Genomic DNA, 18,330 nt, shown 5'->3' with positions numbered 1-18,330 from the left:
GGAGTTTCCGGTTTACTTGTGAGAATTTATTTTATCATAATTTCCTTTGTTGGCCTGTCGGGCCTGCATTGAGCTCTAATTATTATAATCAAAAGAACGTGCCTTCAAATTTTAAAAATGCTAAATTTGATTTGCTATTAAACAGTGTTTAGATCAATAATTAGATGAGCAACAAGAAAACAGAATTAATATTGCAAAACTGAGCAAATAATTTTGCCCATCTATTTGGCACAAGGAATTATGATGCCTCTCCTGTCATTGAACAAAGCGAGCACGCTGAGACTTGGAACCATTTTCAATTGAAGATCAAACTCAAAACACTACTAAAATAATCAATGGGGATGTTTCTTTACAAGAAAATTTTCGGCGAGACCCCAAAAAAAAAAAAAAGGGAGACATGATTAGCCTGTAATCGAAAGGCCAGAAACCAATTAATGGGAGGAAAAAATAAGGGATAAAAAACAAGGATTGGTCAAGGATCAAGGTAAAAAAATAATTCCAAGACACATGTAAAAAATTTCATGCAGATATAGAACAAAGACCATCAGACTTGTTTGCTGTTAGGCCTTTCATTTACAGGGAGAATGCACCTGATAGATATGGCTAGCAAATCATCCATTGCTTTTGAGGGTTCTTCACCACCAGCAATGTCGCTGTCCGTACAGTCCATTCCACGCCCTTCTTGATCACAGAGCCGAACCCAGTCGGTGAGATCCACAGCTCCCGACTGGCCAGAGATTATGTCACCGGCACTTCTTCTTGTTAACAATTCCATCAGGATTACACCGAGTGCATACACATCAGCCTTAAATGAGGGATCTGGCTTTGATGCAGTAGTGAGTTCCGGGGCACGGTACCTAAGTGCTCCCAGATTCAGTATCTGCTCCGCAATGCCAGCTGGGGTCATAAGGCGGTGTAGGCCGTAATCCGTTAGGCGAACGTCATAATCAGGACCTGCCAGGAGTATGTGTGTAGGCTTTAGGTTTCCATGTGGCAGGCCTCTATCATGAAGGTATAACAGACATCGAGCAACATCCACAGCCACTTTTAGCCTTTGAATGAATGACAATGGGGAGTACCTCCAAGGAGTAGTCTCTGCATTGCCACATATGTGGATCAAATAATACAAAATGTTAGAGAGAAGTCCATGTACATTATGAAGCACATGTATATAAATCAGCTAGGAAAAACGGTTATTCCCCATGAAAGAAGTAAAATGAAAGTTAAACCAATATAACTATCCAACTTCATCACAGCTTGCAATGTCCCCCATTAGAGAAATAGAGGCTCTCTATGTAAAGACCATATTCAAGAAGCTTGTATATGACATTCACCCTGAGGGTTGAGACTGTGGAAGGTTCAACAAAACGAGCAATTAACTTAACAAAAACCTAATATGCCAACTCCGCTTCAAGCTCTCAAGCCTTCTTTAACTAGACTTGCCACGATAATGAAATCCAACATCTATTTAAACCATTTTGACATGAATGTCACACTACAGAGTAAAGAAAAACGATACGCCATGCAGCATCAACATGCATTTAGAGCAAAGCATCCTCATTCAGAACTCAGACAATAGTTATAACAAAGAAAGTTGGCTGAACTATGACAAAAGAACTCCGGAAAGTTGGTAGGGAATAATGATTAAAAGACAAGATAAAAATGTCCTTTGAATTCTTACCGTAAAGATGTAGGGCCAAGCTGTCTCCCTGGATATAATCTGCAAGAAGAAGCCTCTCCTGTTCTCCAGGCCCCCAATAATACGCGCGCAACGGAACAATATTTGAATGCCTCATAGATCTTTTTTTTTTTAACTTCCTTAGCAAATTCTTTCTTATGTCTTACCAGTCCCACCCGCCACCATTTCACAGTCAACATATGCCCACTATCTAGAGTGGCTTTATAGAGAGTTCCATGGCTGCTTCTGCCAAGCACTTCTGCAGGGGCTCGAGATAATTCTTCAGCAGTGAATGCTAGTGAAGCATCCAGGAAGAACAGTTCCCCAGCCAACCGATCTGGTGAACACACATCCAACCTCACAGGCTGCTCGCAGACCTCAATGAAATGGGGTGAGGAAGACAATGGGGAACCTAGAGACGACTTTCTTCCAGAAGTTACAGGATGATTATCAAGCAAATTAGGATTCACGGATGCCGAACTGGCAGCCCCTCCATCAGTTTGCTCAATAATTTCTGTTATAAACTCTGCCTGCCCATATAATGATCTTGAATTTGAAGTAAGCAAGTGATCATTTGAGAAGCTCGGGGAAGTTGGTGGGCGTTGAACATTTGAGTTGAAATTTAAAAGGGAAGGCCATTGAAACCTGAAAAAACCTATATCGAGGAATCACTTGATTTTCTATACTTAGCGTTAAACAAACCGGATTATGAACCAACACCGACTTTTTAAATTCATCTCTGTCAGAAAGAACTCAAGTCTCGACTTTAAACTCTCCTCAGACGACCTTAGTATTCCAGGTGCCCTCCGAAACATTTCCATGAACTCTTCTTTGGAAAATCCATAACTCTAAAATAAATCCAATTTTCTATCAAATGTTTCTTCGCTAAAGCAACAAAGAGCATCCAGTCCATAAACAAACATCCTTGAGTTAATTGAAAATCTCATATCTAAAACCCGCAAAACAAGCTGTCCAAGTTTCAATTCCTCAAAACAAAATAGCCTAGTTTGCCTCATTAATAAAGTAGACAACCGAGAACCAACAATGCCACAACTTTTCAAGTATTCAATGTTTCCTAATAGCCCTGATTTCTCCGGGTCCCTTGTGAGAATCCAGTTGCATCTACTAACAACACAATCAAATTTTGATTAGTAGTACGATCCGCTAATATTTTCTGAATAATTTCAACACATGGAATCAATTTTTTCTCCAAACTAACAGCAAAAAAGGAATGAATTTTTGGAAACAAACTTACCCAAATCAGAACCCACAAAACCCAAACGTTGAAAAAGCTCAATCTTTGGTTTAAGGGTCCTGTTAATATCGGAGAATAGAATTGTGGGTGTTGCATTAACTGCCAGCTGAATGTGGATATCCGATAATCCGACATTGTGGAAAAATTGACGCACAGTTTGCGGTTTATCTAGGGATTTAATGTGAGAGTATTTGTTTGAGATCACAAGGGCTCGTGATTCGGGGATTTTTAGAGTTTCGATTAGGTAATTAAGGAGGATGGGGGTTGTATTCTGGGTCTTCGAAAGTGAAGAGAAGAATGAGAAAAGGGATTTGATTGCAAAGTTTTGGGTATTTGGAAATGAATTGAGTCTCCGCATTTTGGGGCTAGCGGTGTTTTCAGTTTTGGCTTTTAAGAGACTGGGGTTTCTAGGGTTTAAATGAACAAAAAACAGAAGAAGGGTGAAGGGTTTTTACGGCGGCAAATTTGACCAAATGTTCATTATATAGCCAAAAACTCTTTTACGGACCAAAATGTTCCTCAACACGGGTAGTTTTACAGGACCGATGGCGGCGATAGCGCTTAAAAATCGCCACTTTCGCAGTTGACACGTCTATTAATGATTAATTTCAAACTTTCATGTCACAGGTTTGTTGATTGATTCGTGACAAGCAGACTAAAACCAACTTGCAAAGGGCAAGGGCAGATTTACAGTTCAAATAAAATAGACACAACAAGAAGATCATTGAAGGCTTATTTTTGTTTTCTTGTTTAAACATTACCAAAACATTAGCAAATGCTAAATGCCAACTTAAGAGATTCCCTTCAAGATTTACTAGCAAGTGATACCAGGTCCAATTGTGAGAAGCGCGATCACGTGCGCGACTACACACGTGTTAAACTTTTATGGGGAGGAATTGAGCAGTAGAGCTAGAGCCCACATCTTCCAATGAGAAACGCATGTAATCTTTTTTTTTTTTTTTGAAAAGAAAAGAAAAGTAAACGCATGTAATCTGGCACTATCAGGTGCATGACTCCACAATCAACCCCCTATTGAGAATAACAATAATTTAGCATGATTTTCAAGCACATGCAAAAATTAAACTATAACAACAGTGTCTCTTGTTTCTTCCATCTCAGCAAGAAATGGTTATGGCTCAAGTATTTTGTAGTGAGGGTGAAAGTTTCATTCTTGTCATTAATGAGCTCTTCGGCTGACTTAGCCTCTTCCTCATACTTCTTCTTCGCTTCTTCTTGATGATAAATTATAATTAATAAATTATTAATGTTAATATTATTATTATCTTCATTGTCAATGATAAAAAATTTATAATTAATTCATAAATTAATATATTATTAATAATAATTAATAATAATACTAATAGTAATAGTAATAGTAATTCTTGAGTAGATATTCACGATAATTAAAATATAAAATAATTATTATAATAATAATTAATTAAAGATTTTTTAATAATTTGTAACAATTTAACTCATTTGTAAACACATTAATAACAATTCATCTCATTCTGATTCTGATTCTTATAGTTCAAGTAAAAAATTTATTTATATTCCTACTCTCTTCTCTCATTTCAATCCATTCTGATTTCTGCCCATTCTGATTTCATCTCATTTCTATTCTCATTTAATAAATGCACCATAAGAGATTTAATTGGTATGCAGATAGATATGGGCCGTCAGGGTCTGATGTGACAAACTAAAGAGCTCGAATAGCACCAATGGGCCTTTGACGGAGAGTCCTTACACTTATAATGTTGAGAGTAAGGGGTTCGAGCCTCCATAAAAGCATTATGGAGGTTAGTTTCATTCCTCCCTTAATTATTAAATAATGAGTAATGATACAGCCACAAACTCTTGTACAAACTTATTTTGTACAAACTGATGTGGCATGATAAGATTGGTTGAATTAAATATCACTTGGCCCACATGATTTGTTTTTATTAATTTATATTTTCATTCAACCAATGAATTAATGCCACGTCAGTTTGTACAAGAGTTTGTGGCTGTATCATTACTCTTAAATAATTGAGTGGAAACAATTTCTTTCTCAAGAAATGTGAGTGGGATGGACACCCTCAAATATTAGAAAATATTTAAAAAAATCTACGCATAGGTTCAGAAAAGTACATGCCAAGAAGAATGCTTCAGTTGTATAATCTGTTTGTAAACATTAATTGTAATATCTGATGTAATACCAATAATAATGAGGTTTAGAAGAGTACATGCCAAGAAAAAGGTCTCAGTTGTATAATCTGTTTGTAAACATTAATTGTAATATCAGTAACAATCATGTATAACAATATTAAAAAAAAAAAAAGAGCTCGAAGAGCTCTACTAAAAAAATTTTGAAAGAAAAATCCATAATTTGTATGCGTAGCAGGGAAGCTTTTTTAGGCATGTACAAATTTTAAAGCTATACCAGAACAGAGATCATCAAATTAGACTTGTTCGATGTTAGCAACATAACTTACACTTCTCAATATCCCTTTTGCTAGTTCATTGGGTAATTCACTTTTGGTTCGATGCTTTGATCTCTTCTTCTACATGCTAACACACCAAACGACCAGTGAACTGTCTACGAACACTCTCATCGTAACTCATCAAGCGAAAATCAACGAAGGGCATCATTGAATGTAAAAAAAATTTCCCTTTTCGTCAACTATCGACTACACATAGATCCTTCTTTGTCAGATCTCGAAATACAACAACATTGAGAGTTTGTGTGGGGGCAAAACAACTACTTTCATTACGATAGTTAATGCTAATGACCCAAAGACCCAATAGGCCATAGTTAGCATATTGAAACTTGTATAATTGTATCAAGATTCCTCTTTCAAAGAAGAACCCAAACTGTGGCCCTCGTACGTTAGCAACAACTCCTCTGCATCATCTTCAAGCTTCCTAAAGAAATTCTCCTCACTCAAAAGCAGCATTCTACATTCCTTCTTCAACATCCCTCTTGATATAATAATTTGAAAAACCCTATATCGAGGAATCACCCGATCTTCAATGTTACATGCTAAACAAATAGGAAAACGAACCAACACTGCCTTTTCAAATTCAATCTTTTTCAAACAGAACTCCAGCCCCGTCTTTAACCTCCCCTCGGAGAACCTAATCAATTTTAGGTGTCTTTCTAAACATTTCAACGAACTCTTCGCTGGAAAAATCCATAACTCCTAAATAATTCCAATTTTATATCAAATGTTTCTTCACTCATGCAACTAAGTGCATGCAATCCATGAACAAACATCCTCGATTTTGTTGATAATCCCATATCTGAAACCCGTGAATTAAGGTGTCTAAATTCCTCATAACAAAATAGCCTAGGTTGCACTACAAAATAAATTTGACAGCTGAGACCCAACAATGCCACAATTTTTTAAGAATTCAATGTTTCGTTGGTATCTTCATTATTAGTATCATTCACTAATATTTCCTTAAGAACTTCAATGCATGGAATCATTTTTTTTTCCTGTAAACTAGCAGTTAAAAGACATGGATTTTTGGAAACAAAATTACCCAAATCAAAAACCATGAAACCCAGATGCCGGAAAAATTCAATCTTTGGTTTAAGGGTTTTGTCAAATATCAGAGAATAGAATTCGGGGTTCTGCATTAACTGTCACTTGAATGTGAGTATCAGAGAATCCAACATTTTACTAAAAACTGACGTACAATTTGTGGTTTTTCTAGGGATTTAACGCGAGAGTATTTTTTTTGAGATTACAAGGGCTCGTGGTTTGGGAATTTTTAGGGTTTCGATGAGGTAATTGAGGAGGAATGTGTTAGAATTTTGGGTTTCCGAAAGAGGAGAAAAAAAATGAGAAATGGGATTTGATTGCAAAGCTTTTGGAATTTGGGCATTTTGGGGACAGGTGTGTTTCAGTTTTGAGAGTTGCAATACCCTTACTATTTTTGTCACAATTATGACTTAAAAATCATATTTTACCAAACACTATACATTTTTATTTCTAGAGCTAGCTGCTATGATTTAGGAATTACAGCACTGCAATACCAAATTGAACATTTGTTTAAAGGTAAAAAGAATAAGGAAAAAATTTCACAAATAATAATATAAAAAAAACCTATGCCAGAACAAAACACGTAGAATAACCTAAATTTGCTTAATTTTCAAGCACGTGCAAAAAATCTGTAACCCCACTCTCCTAATTTCTTCTTTTTTGCTAGCTGGCACGAGCAAAATTGGTTATTGCCCAAAAATTTCGTAGTCAGGGTGCATTCACAAACAATTCAGTTGGTTCAGTCTTATCTTTCTACTGCGACTAGGATAGGAATAATTTGGAAAATTAAAATGATCTAAGAGATCGAAATGATGTGCATACAGACAACGTCCCATGAGACAAAACAATTTTGAAGGAATATATCCATAATCATTTACCGCAGTAGGGAAACTTTCTTATGCTTGTACAAATTCTCTAGCAAATAGATACACATATCATAAAATTAGACTTGTCTGATGTTAGTACCAGAACTTACGCTTCTCAAAATTTCTTTTGCTTGTTTAAGGGTAATTGACTTCTCGTTCAAGGCTTTAATCTCTTCTTCTATATGCTACCACATAGAACGGCCAGTGAACCTTCGCCAAACTCTCATGCAACCTCATTAAGTGAAACCACTGGAGATTTCCCCTTGTTCATCAACTTTTAACTACACTCTCAAATCCTTCTCTGTCTGATCTCGAAATAGAACAGCAACTCTCATTGAAACAGTTAATGCTAATGACTCAAAGATTCCAATAGGCGATAGTTAACTTATGCCCAAACTTATGCCCAAACCGTGGCCCTTGTAAGCTAGCAACAACTCCTCTGCATCATCTCCAAACCTCAACACAAACTTCTTCAAGAAGTTTTTCTCACTTAAAAGCAGTGTTGAAGGAAAACTAGATTCCTTCCTCAACATCCCCCTGGACATAATAATTTGAAAAACCCTATATCGAGGAATTGCCCGATTTTCAATACTACATGCTAAACAAATCGGAACGCGAACCAACACTGACTTTTCACATTCAATCTCTTTCAGAAAGAACTCAAGTCCCAACTTTAACCTCTCCTCTGACAACTTAGGTATACCAGGTGCCTTTCGAAACATTTCAATGAATTCTTCTTTGGAAAATCCATAGCTCCTAACCAATTCCAATTTTCTATCAAATGTTTCTTCACTCACGCAACTAAGTGCATGAAATCCATAAACAAACATCCTCGATTTGGTTGAAAATCCCATATCTAAAACCCGTGAAACAAGGTGTCTAAGTTTCAATTCCTCATAAAAAAATAGCCTAGGTTGCCTCACCAATAGCACTGACAGCTGAGACCCAACAATGCCACAATTTCTGAAGTATTCAATGTTTCTTAGCAACCCCGATTTCTCAGGGTGAATTTTAAGAATCCCGTTCCATCTACTAACAACACGGATGAGATATTCATCATTAGTATCATTCACTAATATTTTCTTAAGAATTTCAACAATTGGAATCAAATTTTTTCTCTAAACTAACAGCTAGAATACTTGGAGTTTTGGAAATAATCTTACCCAAATCAGAACCCTCAAGACCAAGGTGCTGGAAAAATTCAATCTTTGGTTTTAGGGTTTTGTCAACATCAGAGAAGAGAATATGGGGTGATGCACTAACTGCCAATTGAATTTCGGTATCTGAGAATCCAACGTTATGGAAATATTGACGCACAGTTTCTGGTTTTTCGGGTGACTTAATGTAAGAGTATTTGTTTGAAATCACAAGGGCTCGTGATTTGGGAATGTTTAGGGTTTCTGTTAGGTAATTGAGGAGGAATGCGTTTGAATTTTGGGTTTCCGAAAGCGAAGAGAAAAATGAGAAAAGGGATTTGATTGCAAGGTTTTGGGAATTTGGAGACGAATTGATTCTCTGCATTTTGGGGTTGTTTTGAATGGACACGGGGATTAGGGTTTAGGCCATCAAAGCGACTCCGGGGTTTTCATTTTCTGATTCTCTCCATCACAACTACAGAGCATTTGTATTTTTTTTTTTTTTTTTTTTGAGAAGTGGAGAGAAAATGCATAAAGTTGTTTTTTAAATAAAAAATTGTAAAATTTTTGTCTATTTTTAAAAAAAAATGCAAACACTATTAAAAGAGCCACAAAAACTTCTTAAAATAAAGTTTTAATAAATACAAATATCATTTTGGTTTGTGTAAGATTTATGTGTCTATTCTTAAAACGATGGAGCCTCACATTTTACTTTTATTTATAACGGAAAATAAATATTTATTATTTTATTATTTTTGCAAAAAAACTTGGACGTAATAAAAAATCTCATCCAAAAAAAAATTTCTTTCTTTATGTTATTAATCGAACTTGAGTACGAGATGATTTTTACTATTTACTTATTTTCAAATAATTTTTATAATTACTTTTATAAATTTCATTTCTTATTATTATTTTCATAATTTCGTTGAAGCGATCGAGTTTCCGGTTTGGTTGAGAGAATTTATTTTATCATCATTTCCTCTGCTGACCTGTTGGGCTTGCATTGAGCTCTAATTGTAATAATCAAAAGAACGTGCCTTAAAATCTCAAGAATGCTAGATTCGATTGGCTAATGAACAGTGTTTAGATCAATAATTAGATGAGTAACAAGAAAACAGAATGAATATTGCAGAATGTGCAAATAATTTTGGAAATTTTGCCCCTTTGTTTCGCACAAGGAACTATGATGCCTCTCCTGTCATTGAACAAAGTGAGCACACTCAGACCATTTTCAATGGAGGATCAAACTCAAAACACTGTTAAAATAATCAATGGGGATGTTTCTTTACAAGAAAATTTTCGGTGAGACCCAAAAAAAAAACAAAAGAGTAGATGATTAGCCTGTAATCGAAAGGCCAGAAACCAATTAATGGGAGGAAAAAAATAGGGGATAAAAAAACAAGGATTGGTCAAGGAACAAGGTAAAAAAATAATTCCAAGACACATGTACAAAATTTCATGCAGATATAGAACAGAGATCATCATAGACTTGTTTGATGTTAGGCCTTTCATTTACAGGGAGAATGCACCGGATAGATATGGCTAGCAAATCATCCATTGCTTTTGAGGGTTCTTCACCGGCAGCAATGTCTCTGTCGATACAGTCCATTCCACGCCCTTCTTGATCACAGAGCCGAACCCAGTCGGTGAGATCCACAGCTCCCGACTGGCCAGATATTATGTCACCGGCACTTCTTCTTGTTAACAATTCCATTAGGATTACACCGAGTGCATACACATCAGCCTTAAATGAGGGAGCTGGCCTTGATGCAGTAGTGAGTTCCGGGGCACGGTACCCAAGTGCTCCCAGATTCAGTATCTGCTCCGCAATGCCAGCTGCGGTCATAAGGCGGTGTAGACCGTAATCCGTGAGGCGAACATCATAATCAGGACCTGCCAGGAGTATGTTTGTAGGCTTTAGGTTTCCATGTGGCAGGCCTCTATCATGAAGGTATAACAGACATTGAGCAACATCCACAGCCACTTTTAGTCTTTGAATGAATGACAATGGGGAGTACCTCCGAGGAGTAGTCTCTGCATTGCCACATATGCGGATCAAATAATAAAAAATAAAAGTTCATGTATATTATGAAGCACGTGTATATATATCTACTAGGAAAAACGGTATTCCTCATGAAAGCAAGTAAAATGAAAGTTAAACCAATATGGTAAAACTATCCAACTTCATCACAGCTTGCAATGTCGCCCATTAGAGAAATAGAGGCTCTCTATGTAAAGACCATATTCAAGAAGCTTGTATATGACATACACCCTGGGGATTGGGACTGACGAAGGTTCAACAAAACGAGCAAATAACTTAACGAAAACCTAATATGCCAAATCGGACTCAAGCTCTCAAGCCTTCTTAACTAGATTTGCCATGATAATGACATCCAACATTTATTTAAACCATTTTTGACATGAATGTCACACTACATAGTAAAGAAAAACGATACACCATGCAACATCAACATGCATTTAGAGCAAAGCATCTTCATTCAGAACTTAAACAATACTTATAACACAAGGTTGGCTGGAATATGACAAAAGAACTCCAGAAAGTTGGTAGGGAATGATGATTAAAAGACAAGATAAAAATGCCCTTAGAATTCTTACCGTAAAGATGTAGGGCCAAGCTGTCTCCCTGGATATAATCTGCAAGGAGAAGTCTCTCTTGTTCTCGGGGCCCCCAATAATATGCGCGCAATGGAACAATATTTGGATGCCTCATAGATCCTATCTTTTTAACTTCCTTAGCAAATTCTTTCTTATGTCTTACCAGTCCCACCCGCAACCATTTCACAGTCAACATATGCCCACTATCTAGAGTGGCTTTATAGAGAGTTCCATGGCTGCTTCTGCCAAGCACTTCTGCTGGGGCTCGAGATAATTCTTCAGCGGTGAATGCTAGTGAAGCATCCAGGAAGAACAGTTCCCCAGCCAACCGATCTGGTGAATACACATCCAACCTCACAGGCTGTTCGCAGACCTCAATGAAACGAGGTGAGGAAGACAATGGGGAACCTGGAGACGACTTTCTTCCAGAAGTTGCAGGATGATTATCAAGCAAATTAGGATTCATAGATGCTGAACTGGGAGCCCCTCCCTCAGTTCGCTCAATAATTTCTGTTATAAACTCTGCCTGCCCAGATAATGATCTTGAATTTGAAGTAAGCAAGTGATCATTTGAGAAGCTCGAGGAATTTGGTGGGCGTTGAACATTTGAGTTGAAATTGAAAAGGGAAGGCCGCTGAAATCTTCCTTCCTTAACATCTCTCCCCGTGGTTTGGCCACTAAATTTAGTTCTTCCATGAAATTCTTTGAGTTGAGCCCTATGATAGGCCAGCAAAACAAAAACAATCATCACAGCAGCTCCAACCGAGGCAACAATTATCGCTACTCTAATACTGCTTTTTGAACTATGATGTTTCCCTCTAGCAGAATTCTGACCTTGAGAATTAGTTGCTGATGATGGCACACCATCTGGGAAGATTAACAAAGCATTTCCGGGATGAAATGAAGACTTGGGAAAGTTCCTCAAATTTTCTGGAATAGGGCCTGATAGATCATTATATGACACATTAAATTCATTAAGTTTCAATGAAAGCTTATCGGGTATTTCACCCTTGAATTGGTTTCCAGATAAATCAAGGTATTCCAAGGCACCAAGTTTGCTCAATTCACTCGGCATCTTTCCTGATAAGTGATTGTTTGCAAGATTCAGCAACCTCAGTCTCCCCATGTTACCAATGTCTGAGGGCAAGACACCTGTTAAGGCATTACCGGAGAGGTCAAGAGACTCCATAGGTGGATAAGAAGGGAGAACTAATAATTCGCTTGCATGTGAGCTTCGAAGAGGAATAGCACCACTAAAACCATTTCCCGAAAGGTTCAGATTTGTCAAGGCCATTGAGGAGAAAAAATTATCAGGAATGGGCCCCTTTAGTTGATTCGAACTCACATCAAGAGTGACCAATCTCGGAGAGATCTCCAGTAGAGAAGGCAAGGTGCCTGTTACAGAATTATTCCTGATATTGAATGTACTTAATCGATCAAACTGAGAAGTCAAGTTTGGTAAACTCCCAGACAATTTGTTTGAACTTAAATCAAGAATCTCCAAATTGGCTTCCCAATTCTGCATATCGGAGATGTCACCAGAGATCATATTTCTGCTCAAATCCAAGATTACACAGCTTTTCAAAGAAGTGGGCAAAGTGCCTGACAAACTGTTTGATGATAGATTCAAAACACTTAACGTCGTAGAATTAATTCCATGAATTGAACCTGTACAAATGACTTGAGAATATTAGATACTTCGATCAAACAAAAATGCGGCGATTTCATAGAATAACAGAACTGCAAACAGGCAACTGCTCAAAGTTTGTTGTTGTAAATACCATAGTCTTCAGCCAATATAACTAGGACACGACTAACATCATAATGAACAATATTTTTAATCCTTATCGGTATAAGCAAGACATGAAAAGTGAGAATACATAACTGAACTACATATTTGCAATGCAAATAACCAAAACAAGTAGAAGCTCCTTGTATGTGCAATACGTTATTTTTATACATTAAAAAAATAAGTGCCAAAATATTTCAATACTTGACACAGGATCAACAGTAAATTTAGCATTCTTCTCCAGAAGAAACTGTAACCATTCACACATCCAAAAATATAGAAATACCCAGGATCAATCAAAATATAAACCAACATAAATCTACTTATAAACTACACAAAATATGGCTATATTTTAAAAGATTCTACTGGTAAAGGGAAAAATGAAAAGACAGGAGTGAGCTAGAGAGCAATGTAAATTGCAAGGATTTCTTCTGTTCATGGTCAATGAGTTTATCGAGCAATTAAATCTGCTGTTCAAAGCCACTCAAGTAAAATTGTTCACGGAGGAATAAATAAACACTAAAACTTAGGTCACACTTCTTCAATTCAAAGCATTCTAATGTTTCTAACAAATCTACATTGCTAGTTCAGGGTCATCCTATGGCACAAAGAAACATATAACATTTAGAGAAGAGAATTTAGAGGCCTCCCCAAATAGCAAATGAAGATAAACATCAATGATCCATCTTTTCAAGGACCACACTGACAGGATTCTGAGATCTTCTCCAAGAAATATGGGATCCATGGTATTTTGATTTCTCTAAATAGCCATGTGGTTCACAGGCATCCAGAGGGAGATTTTTGCTTTACACAACATACAGGGAATAAGAACAGGGACATAGTTCTTGATGTTCAAAGTTCGCAACTATATCCATTCGATATGATGGAGAATCTGCCACGATACCAACAATTTTAGCGACTCAATCTTGATTGATCACAGATACCGAATCAACTCCAAGAACAACACACTATAGCTGCGCAGGCCCGTAAAAGATCTCTTTTTTGTGAAATACATATGGCTCTGTTTCCTTTTGCCTCGTTATACGCTTCAAATTTATCAACTATTTTATCTTTGTCACAACTTTTCAAATTTATCAACTATTCTCTCATTGTCACAACTTTTCGCCTTTATGGAAAATCTCCTCTGCACCATTTTGAATTAATTTGACCATGGCTAGTGAGACAGATTCCCAAGCAAGATGAATGTCAGCAATCAGAAAGCTGACCAGGTATTCACGGTAACCATAGTCCAAGTCAAAAAATGTCCACCCAATGCTGCCCATTAAAAATCTCACTACGTCAACCAAAAATAACAACATGGAGGCCTTATGTGTCCTTAAAACAGCATAGAATCTATTTCCTCTTAGTTCTAACATAAATTCATATTGAACTTTGAACACATCAGAAGTTTTAAATAAGCCTCTTTCGTCTACACAAATTTCAGTCACATAAACGATGCAATCCAAAAAAGTCCAGGCTATTTTTCTTGAACTTTTACAACATATTTTCACTCCAAACTTCTATTATTGCTTAAGCATCTACACAACTAACAAGTGTTTCTAAAGTACGGTTAACTAACATAAAGCCAGACATTTTCATCAAAATTGGGTATATAACACAACTTTCGTACGAAAAAACTATGGCAAATGAAATTCTAGATCCCTATCGTGGACAACATCAGTAACATGACTATTTATATCATAACACATTCTACTTATGGCAATAGTCAAATGAGAACATTCATTGGCTAAATATTCCACCAATAAATACAATGCCCTGCAAAGAAATTGCTCTAGACAAAATATATATCTTTATAAACAAATTCCCAAAAAAAAAAAAAAACTAAACTTTATTTGGTTACCTGTAAATCCGTTGCCACTGAGATCCAACTCCTGAATTGGAATCACACTCTCCAATAACTCCTCTGGTATCATTCCAAACAACTGATTACTCCCCAGCCTCAAGACCTTCAAATTCGGCAACATCCCAAAAGATGGCAACTCACCAGTAATCCCATTATCACCCAAATCCAAAACCTCCAAATTCCTAAACAACCCAATAACATCGCCCTTGAAAAATCCTCCATTCAACACGTTATGACTCAAGTTCATAATACGCAACGTATTAGCAATACTCGAAACATTGTCTGCACCAACTCCTAAACCTCCGTGAAACCTATTAAAACTCAAGTCAACGAATTCAACATTCTTAAGCTCACTCATTATTCCACCAATATCGCCCCATAATTTATTTTTACGCAAATCCAACACTTTCAGCTGCTGCAAATTCCTCAAATTACCTGGAAACCCGCCTTTGAAACCATTCATCGACAAATTAAGATAATTCAATCCCCATAAATCCGTGATCCGGCCCGGGATCGGACCAATAAACTTGTTGTTAGACAGATCCAAGTACTGCAACGAACTTATGGATCCCAATGCAGGTACTATCCGACCAGTAAAGTTATTACCCGACAAAGAAAGATTCTGCAAATACTTCAAGTTAATCAAAGTGTTGAATTTCAGCTCTCCACTTAAACCCAATCCATTCAAGTTGATAGAGACCACCGAACCGGATTCCGGGTCGCAGCTGACGCCGGTCCACGAAACGGGGCACGATTTCGTGTCAGGCAACGACGTAATGTTCCATGTAGAGTGGATTCTACCAAGCGGGTCGTCTTGGATTCCCTTCTTGAACTCGATTAAAGATCCGAGTTCAGATTCGGAGCCCAAAACGACGACGAACAGAAGATGAAGTGAGAAGAAAAAGAAAGCTACTGAAAAAAGATGCAGAGTCATTTAGTTAACCGAAACTGATTTTTTTTTTTTATAGAAAAAATAAGCAAGACCCAGTTAAGAACGAGGCATTGGGTGGGTGGGAAACCCGAGAAATTGGGAACTAGTGAAGGTATCAGAAATTGGAGAAACTAGGGTTCCATTGAAAATGGAAAAAGAAGATGAAGAAAGAAGCAGAGAGTAAGAGAGAAGAGGAGTGTTTTGTGTTTGTCTGGTTGTTGGGTACGAGTCAGAGTAACTACACGCTGTAAAGGACAAGTTTTGATATGCTTGCTTAATGCTTGTTATTATTTGTTTGTGTTTTTTAATTTTTGATTGCTACTGCTGCTGCTGCTTGCTCGGTGCTGGTGTTTCCACTGTCTTTTTCTCTTTCTTTTTCACTGCGACTTGCGAGCGGGGTCTTCACCGTTTGTTGACGGCGTCAAGTGGTTTCAACTTGGCCTGGTTTCTTTTTTTTTTTCTTTTTCGTTTCGGTCCCCAAATTCTGTCTTAAATAGACAAATACAACACAAGTTTCCTAGAAAGAACGTTGAAATCTATTTCCTATTTTCCGAAAACAAAAAAATGGCAGAAACAAATTTAATCTAGATACTTTAGGAAACGATCACGGTTTTAAAAATATCAACATTTGCTTTTACAAATTTTCAAGTTTTGTCCCATTTCTCTCTCACTTCAAATGTTTTATTTATTTTCTTTTCATAATTTTAAAAGTACGGATATTTTGAAGTTTCAAAACAGACATCATAGTTCAATTTCTAAAAAAATTCAAAAACATGATTTTTGAAAAATAATATCATACCTGCCATAAATTATTATAAAATCATCATAGATATTTAATGACACTTTCATCCTCATTATGAATTTTAAGAAGGCGCGTGAAATTGATCGTTAAGGGTATGTTTGGATATAATGGGGGATTAGGAAGCCAATGTCCTAGGGTCTCGGAGACTCGTTCTACCTGAAACAAGGGTAGATCTTTACCAACTTAAATATATTTGATCTTGGTTGAAAAAAGGCCGTGTACTTGTTAGGACTAATAAATTAGTTCAAAATTTATCGGATAAATGTTCTCTATTTTCACATGATTAAGGTAGGATTAAATATCTTATTATAATTTAAATTGTCTACTAACATCAAAATTTTATTCAATAATTTTTTTTAAATTGTATTTAGTTTAAGATTAATATCAAAATTTTAATTCAACAATTTATTTTTACTAGTAGAGTATAGTCAATAATCGGAGACCACTCTCGCGTTCCACGAAAATTTTGAGGTCCTTTAATGATATTTTAGCTAATAAGTTAGTGTCTGTAAAATTAGAAGAACACTAAGAAATTTCCGGTAAGACTTGTTCTTTTTTTGGCATGCAATTAAATGTATTTCCATATTAAGATTGTTATTATGATAAATATGGCAAGTAAATCCGATATTTGTATATGGCAATTAGTTTATATATGGTGTATCACCAACTGGTTTTATTGCTAATTGCAAATTTAGACACAAGAGAACTACAAGACTCATTCGGTATTTTGTATTGGCTGACAATTATATAACTCATAATATCCCCTATCTCGTTTAAGTTAAAAAGAAAAAAGAAAAATAAGATCTATTATAGTATGTAGGTATAATTTCATTTGAAACCTTCCTAAAAAGTTAATCAATCTTACAGTAATGTTATGTCTCAATTATATATTAGATGATGAATCTAAAATTATTTATTACTCTATTATATTATCAAATAGTTTCATGCAACATTGACTAAGATTTAGATTAGAACTCAAATATTAGGATTCCAAACATTATTTTAAATATCAAGAGTACAGCTGCTTATAGCTCGACCAAATCTTAACCAATGTAAATAAATTATATCCTTATAGCTAATAAATATTATTCATCTTTGTTCTTACCTCCTATATTGTAAATATTGTAAAGATAATTCTTACCTCCTATATTGGATTAATGGGTTGTATACCAAGTCGATTTATAAATCAAGCACAACATAAATTCAACAGGAATGTCTTCAAGGTTAAGTGGTTTTTAAATATATTTTTTTAATAAACACATAAATTTATATTCTTCGGACAATATGGAATTTACTAAACGAAGAATGTGTTGAAATGGGGATGGAGAATGGAGATCAAAATAAGTTATTTACTTGAACTGTAATAATTAAAATTAGAATGTGTTGTATTCATATTAATGTGTTTACTTTGTTTCAAAATAGGAATGGATAGTTTTAATTTACTAAAATGTTCTTAGTTAATTGTTATTATCATTATTATTATTTACTATAGCGATTATTATTATTATTTTCTATTGTTATTAATAATTATCGTCAATAATAATAATAATACATGTGATAATTATTATTATTATATTTATATCAATAAAAGCAAATATTAATGATTATTATTATTTAATGATAATAACAACAACAAAAAAAAATCACCGGCGAGCGGCGGCAGCTACTGGAGAATCGGCAAGCGGCAGCGAAGTTCGGAGAGTGGTAGCGACAATTAACAGGTACTGTATGCAACCGACAATGATCAGTGGCATGAGGCTAACGATCTGCATCACATACGACGATGATGTGATAACCGGCTCTGTTGCGTTTGACAACGAGCATGTAATAATCATGGCTTCTGCTTCTCATCAGCAACAAATTGATTCG

The 18,330-nt window shown here is 36.0% G+C and overlaps 3 protein-coding genes across 4 annotated transcripts; all 3 read right to left on the bottom strand.

Annotated features, from left to right (window-relative positions):
• Positions 1 to 242: 242 nt before the first annotated feature.
• Positions 243 to 3,683, bottom strand: LOC112096860 (probable inactive receptor kinase At5g10020). 2 transcript variants are annotated; one of them, XM_024181053.1, is made up of 3 exons: positions 2,934 to 3,683; positions 1,682 to 2,803; positions 243 to 1,095 (listed from the first exon to the last, which is right to left on the bottom strand). In XM_024181053.1, exons 2-3 carry the CDS (start codon positions 1,794 to 1,796, stop codon positions 545 to 547), a joined length of 666 nt encoding a protein of 221 aa, XP_024036821.1. In that variant the 5' UTR covers positions 1,797 to 2,803; positions 2,934 to 3,683; the 3' UTR covers positions 243 to 544. The 2 variants fall into 2 exon arrangements, with proteins under 2 accessions (XP_024036821.1, XP_024036820.1); XM_024181052.1 differs by having other exon boundaries at positions 1,682 to 2,800.
• A 4,020-nt stretch (positions 3,684 to 7,703) lies between these two features.
• On the bottom strand, positions 7,704 to 8,844 carry LOC112097015. Its single transcript, XM_024181276.1, has 2 exons — positions 8,487 to 8,844; positions 7,704 to 8,395 (listed from the first exon to the last, which is right to left on the bottom strand). The coding sequence occupies exons 1-2, from the start codon at positions 8,842 to 8,844 to the stop codon at positions 7,704 to 7,706; spliced, it is 1,050 nt and encodes a 349-aa protein (XP_024037044.1).
• Positions 8,845 to 9,694: 850 nt separating this feature from the next.
• LOC18037123 (probable inactive receptor kinase At5g10020) lies at positions 9,695 to 16,024 on the bottom strand. The gene is made up of 3 exons (XM_006428001.2): positions 14,726 to 16,024; positions 11,076 to 12,743; positions 9,695 to 10,493 (listed from the first exon to the last, which is right to left on the bottom strand). The coding sequence occupies exons 1-3, from the start codon at positions 15,660 to 15,662 to the stop codon at positions 9,916 to 9,918; spliced, it is 3,183 nt and encodes a 1,060-aa protein (XP_006428064.1). The 5' UTR covers positions 15,663 to 16,024; the 3' UTR covers positions 9,695 to 9,915.
• Positions 16,025 to 18,330: the final 2,306 nt, after the last annotated feature.

This window comes from Citrus clementina, unplaced genomic scaffold (genome assembly GCF_000493195.1).
Source record: "Citrus clementina cultivar Clemenules unplaced genomic scaffold, Citrus_clementina_v1.0 scaffold_7, whole genome shotgun sequence".
NCBI lineage: Eukaryota > Viridiplantae > Streptophyta > Magnoliopsida > Sapindales > Rutaceae > Citrus > Citrus x clementina.
This window is presented reverse-complemented; position numbering and strand designations above follow the sequence as displayed.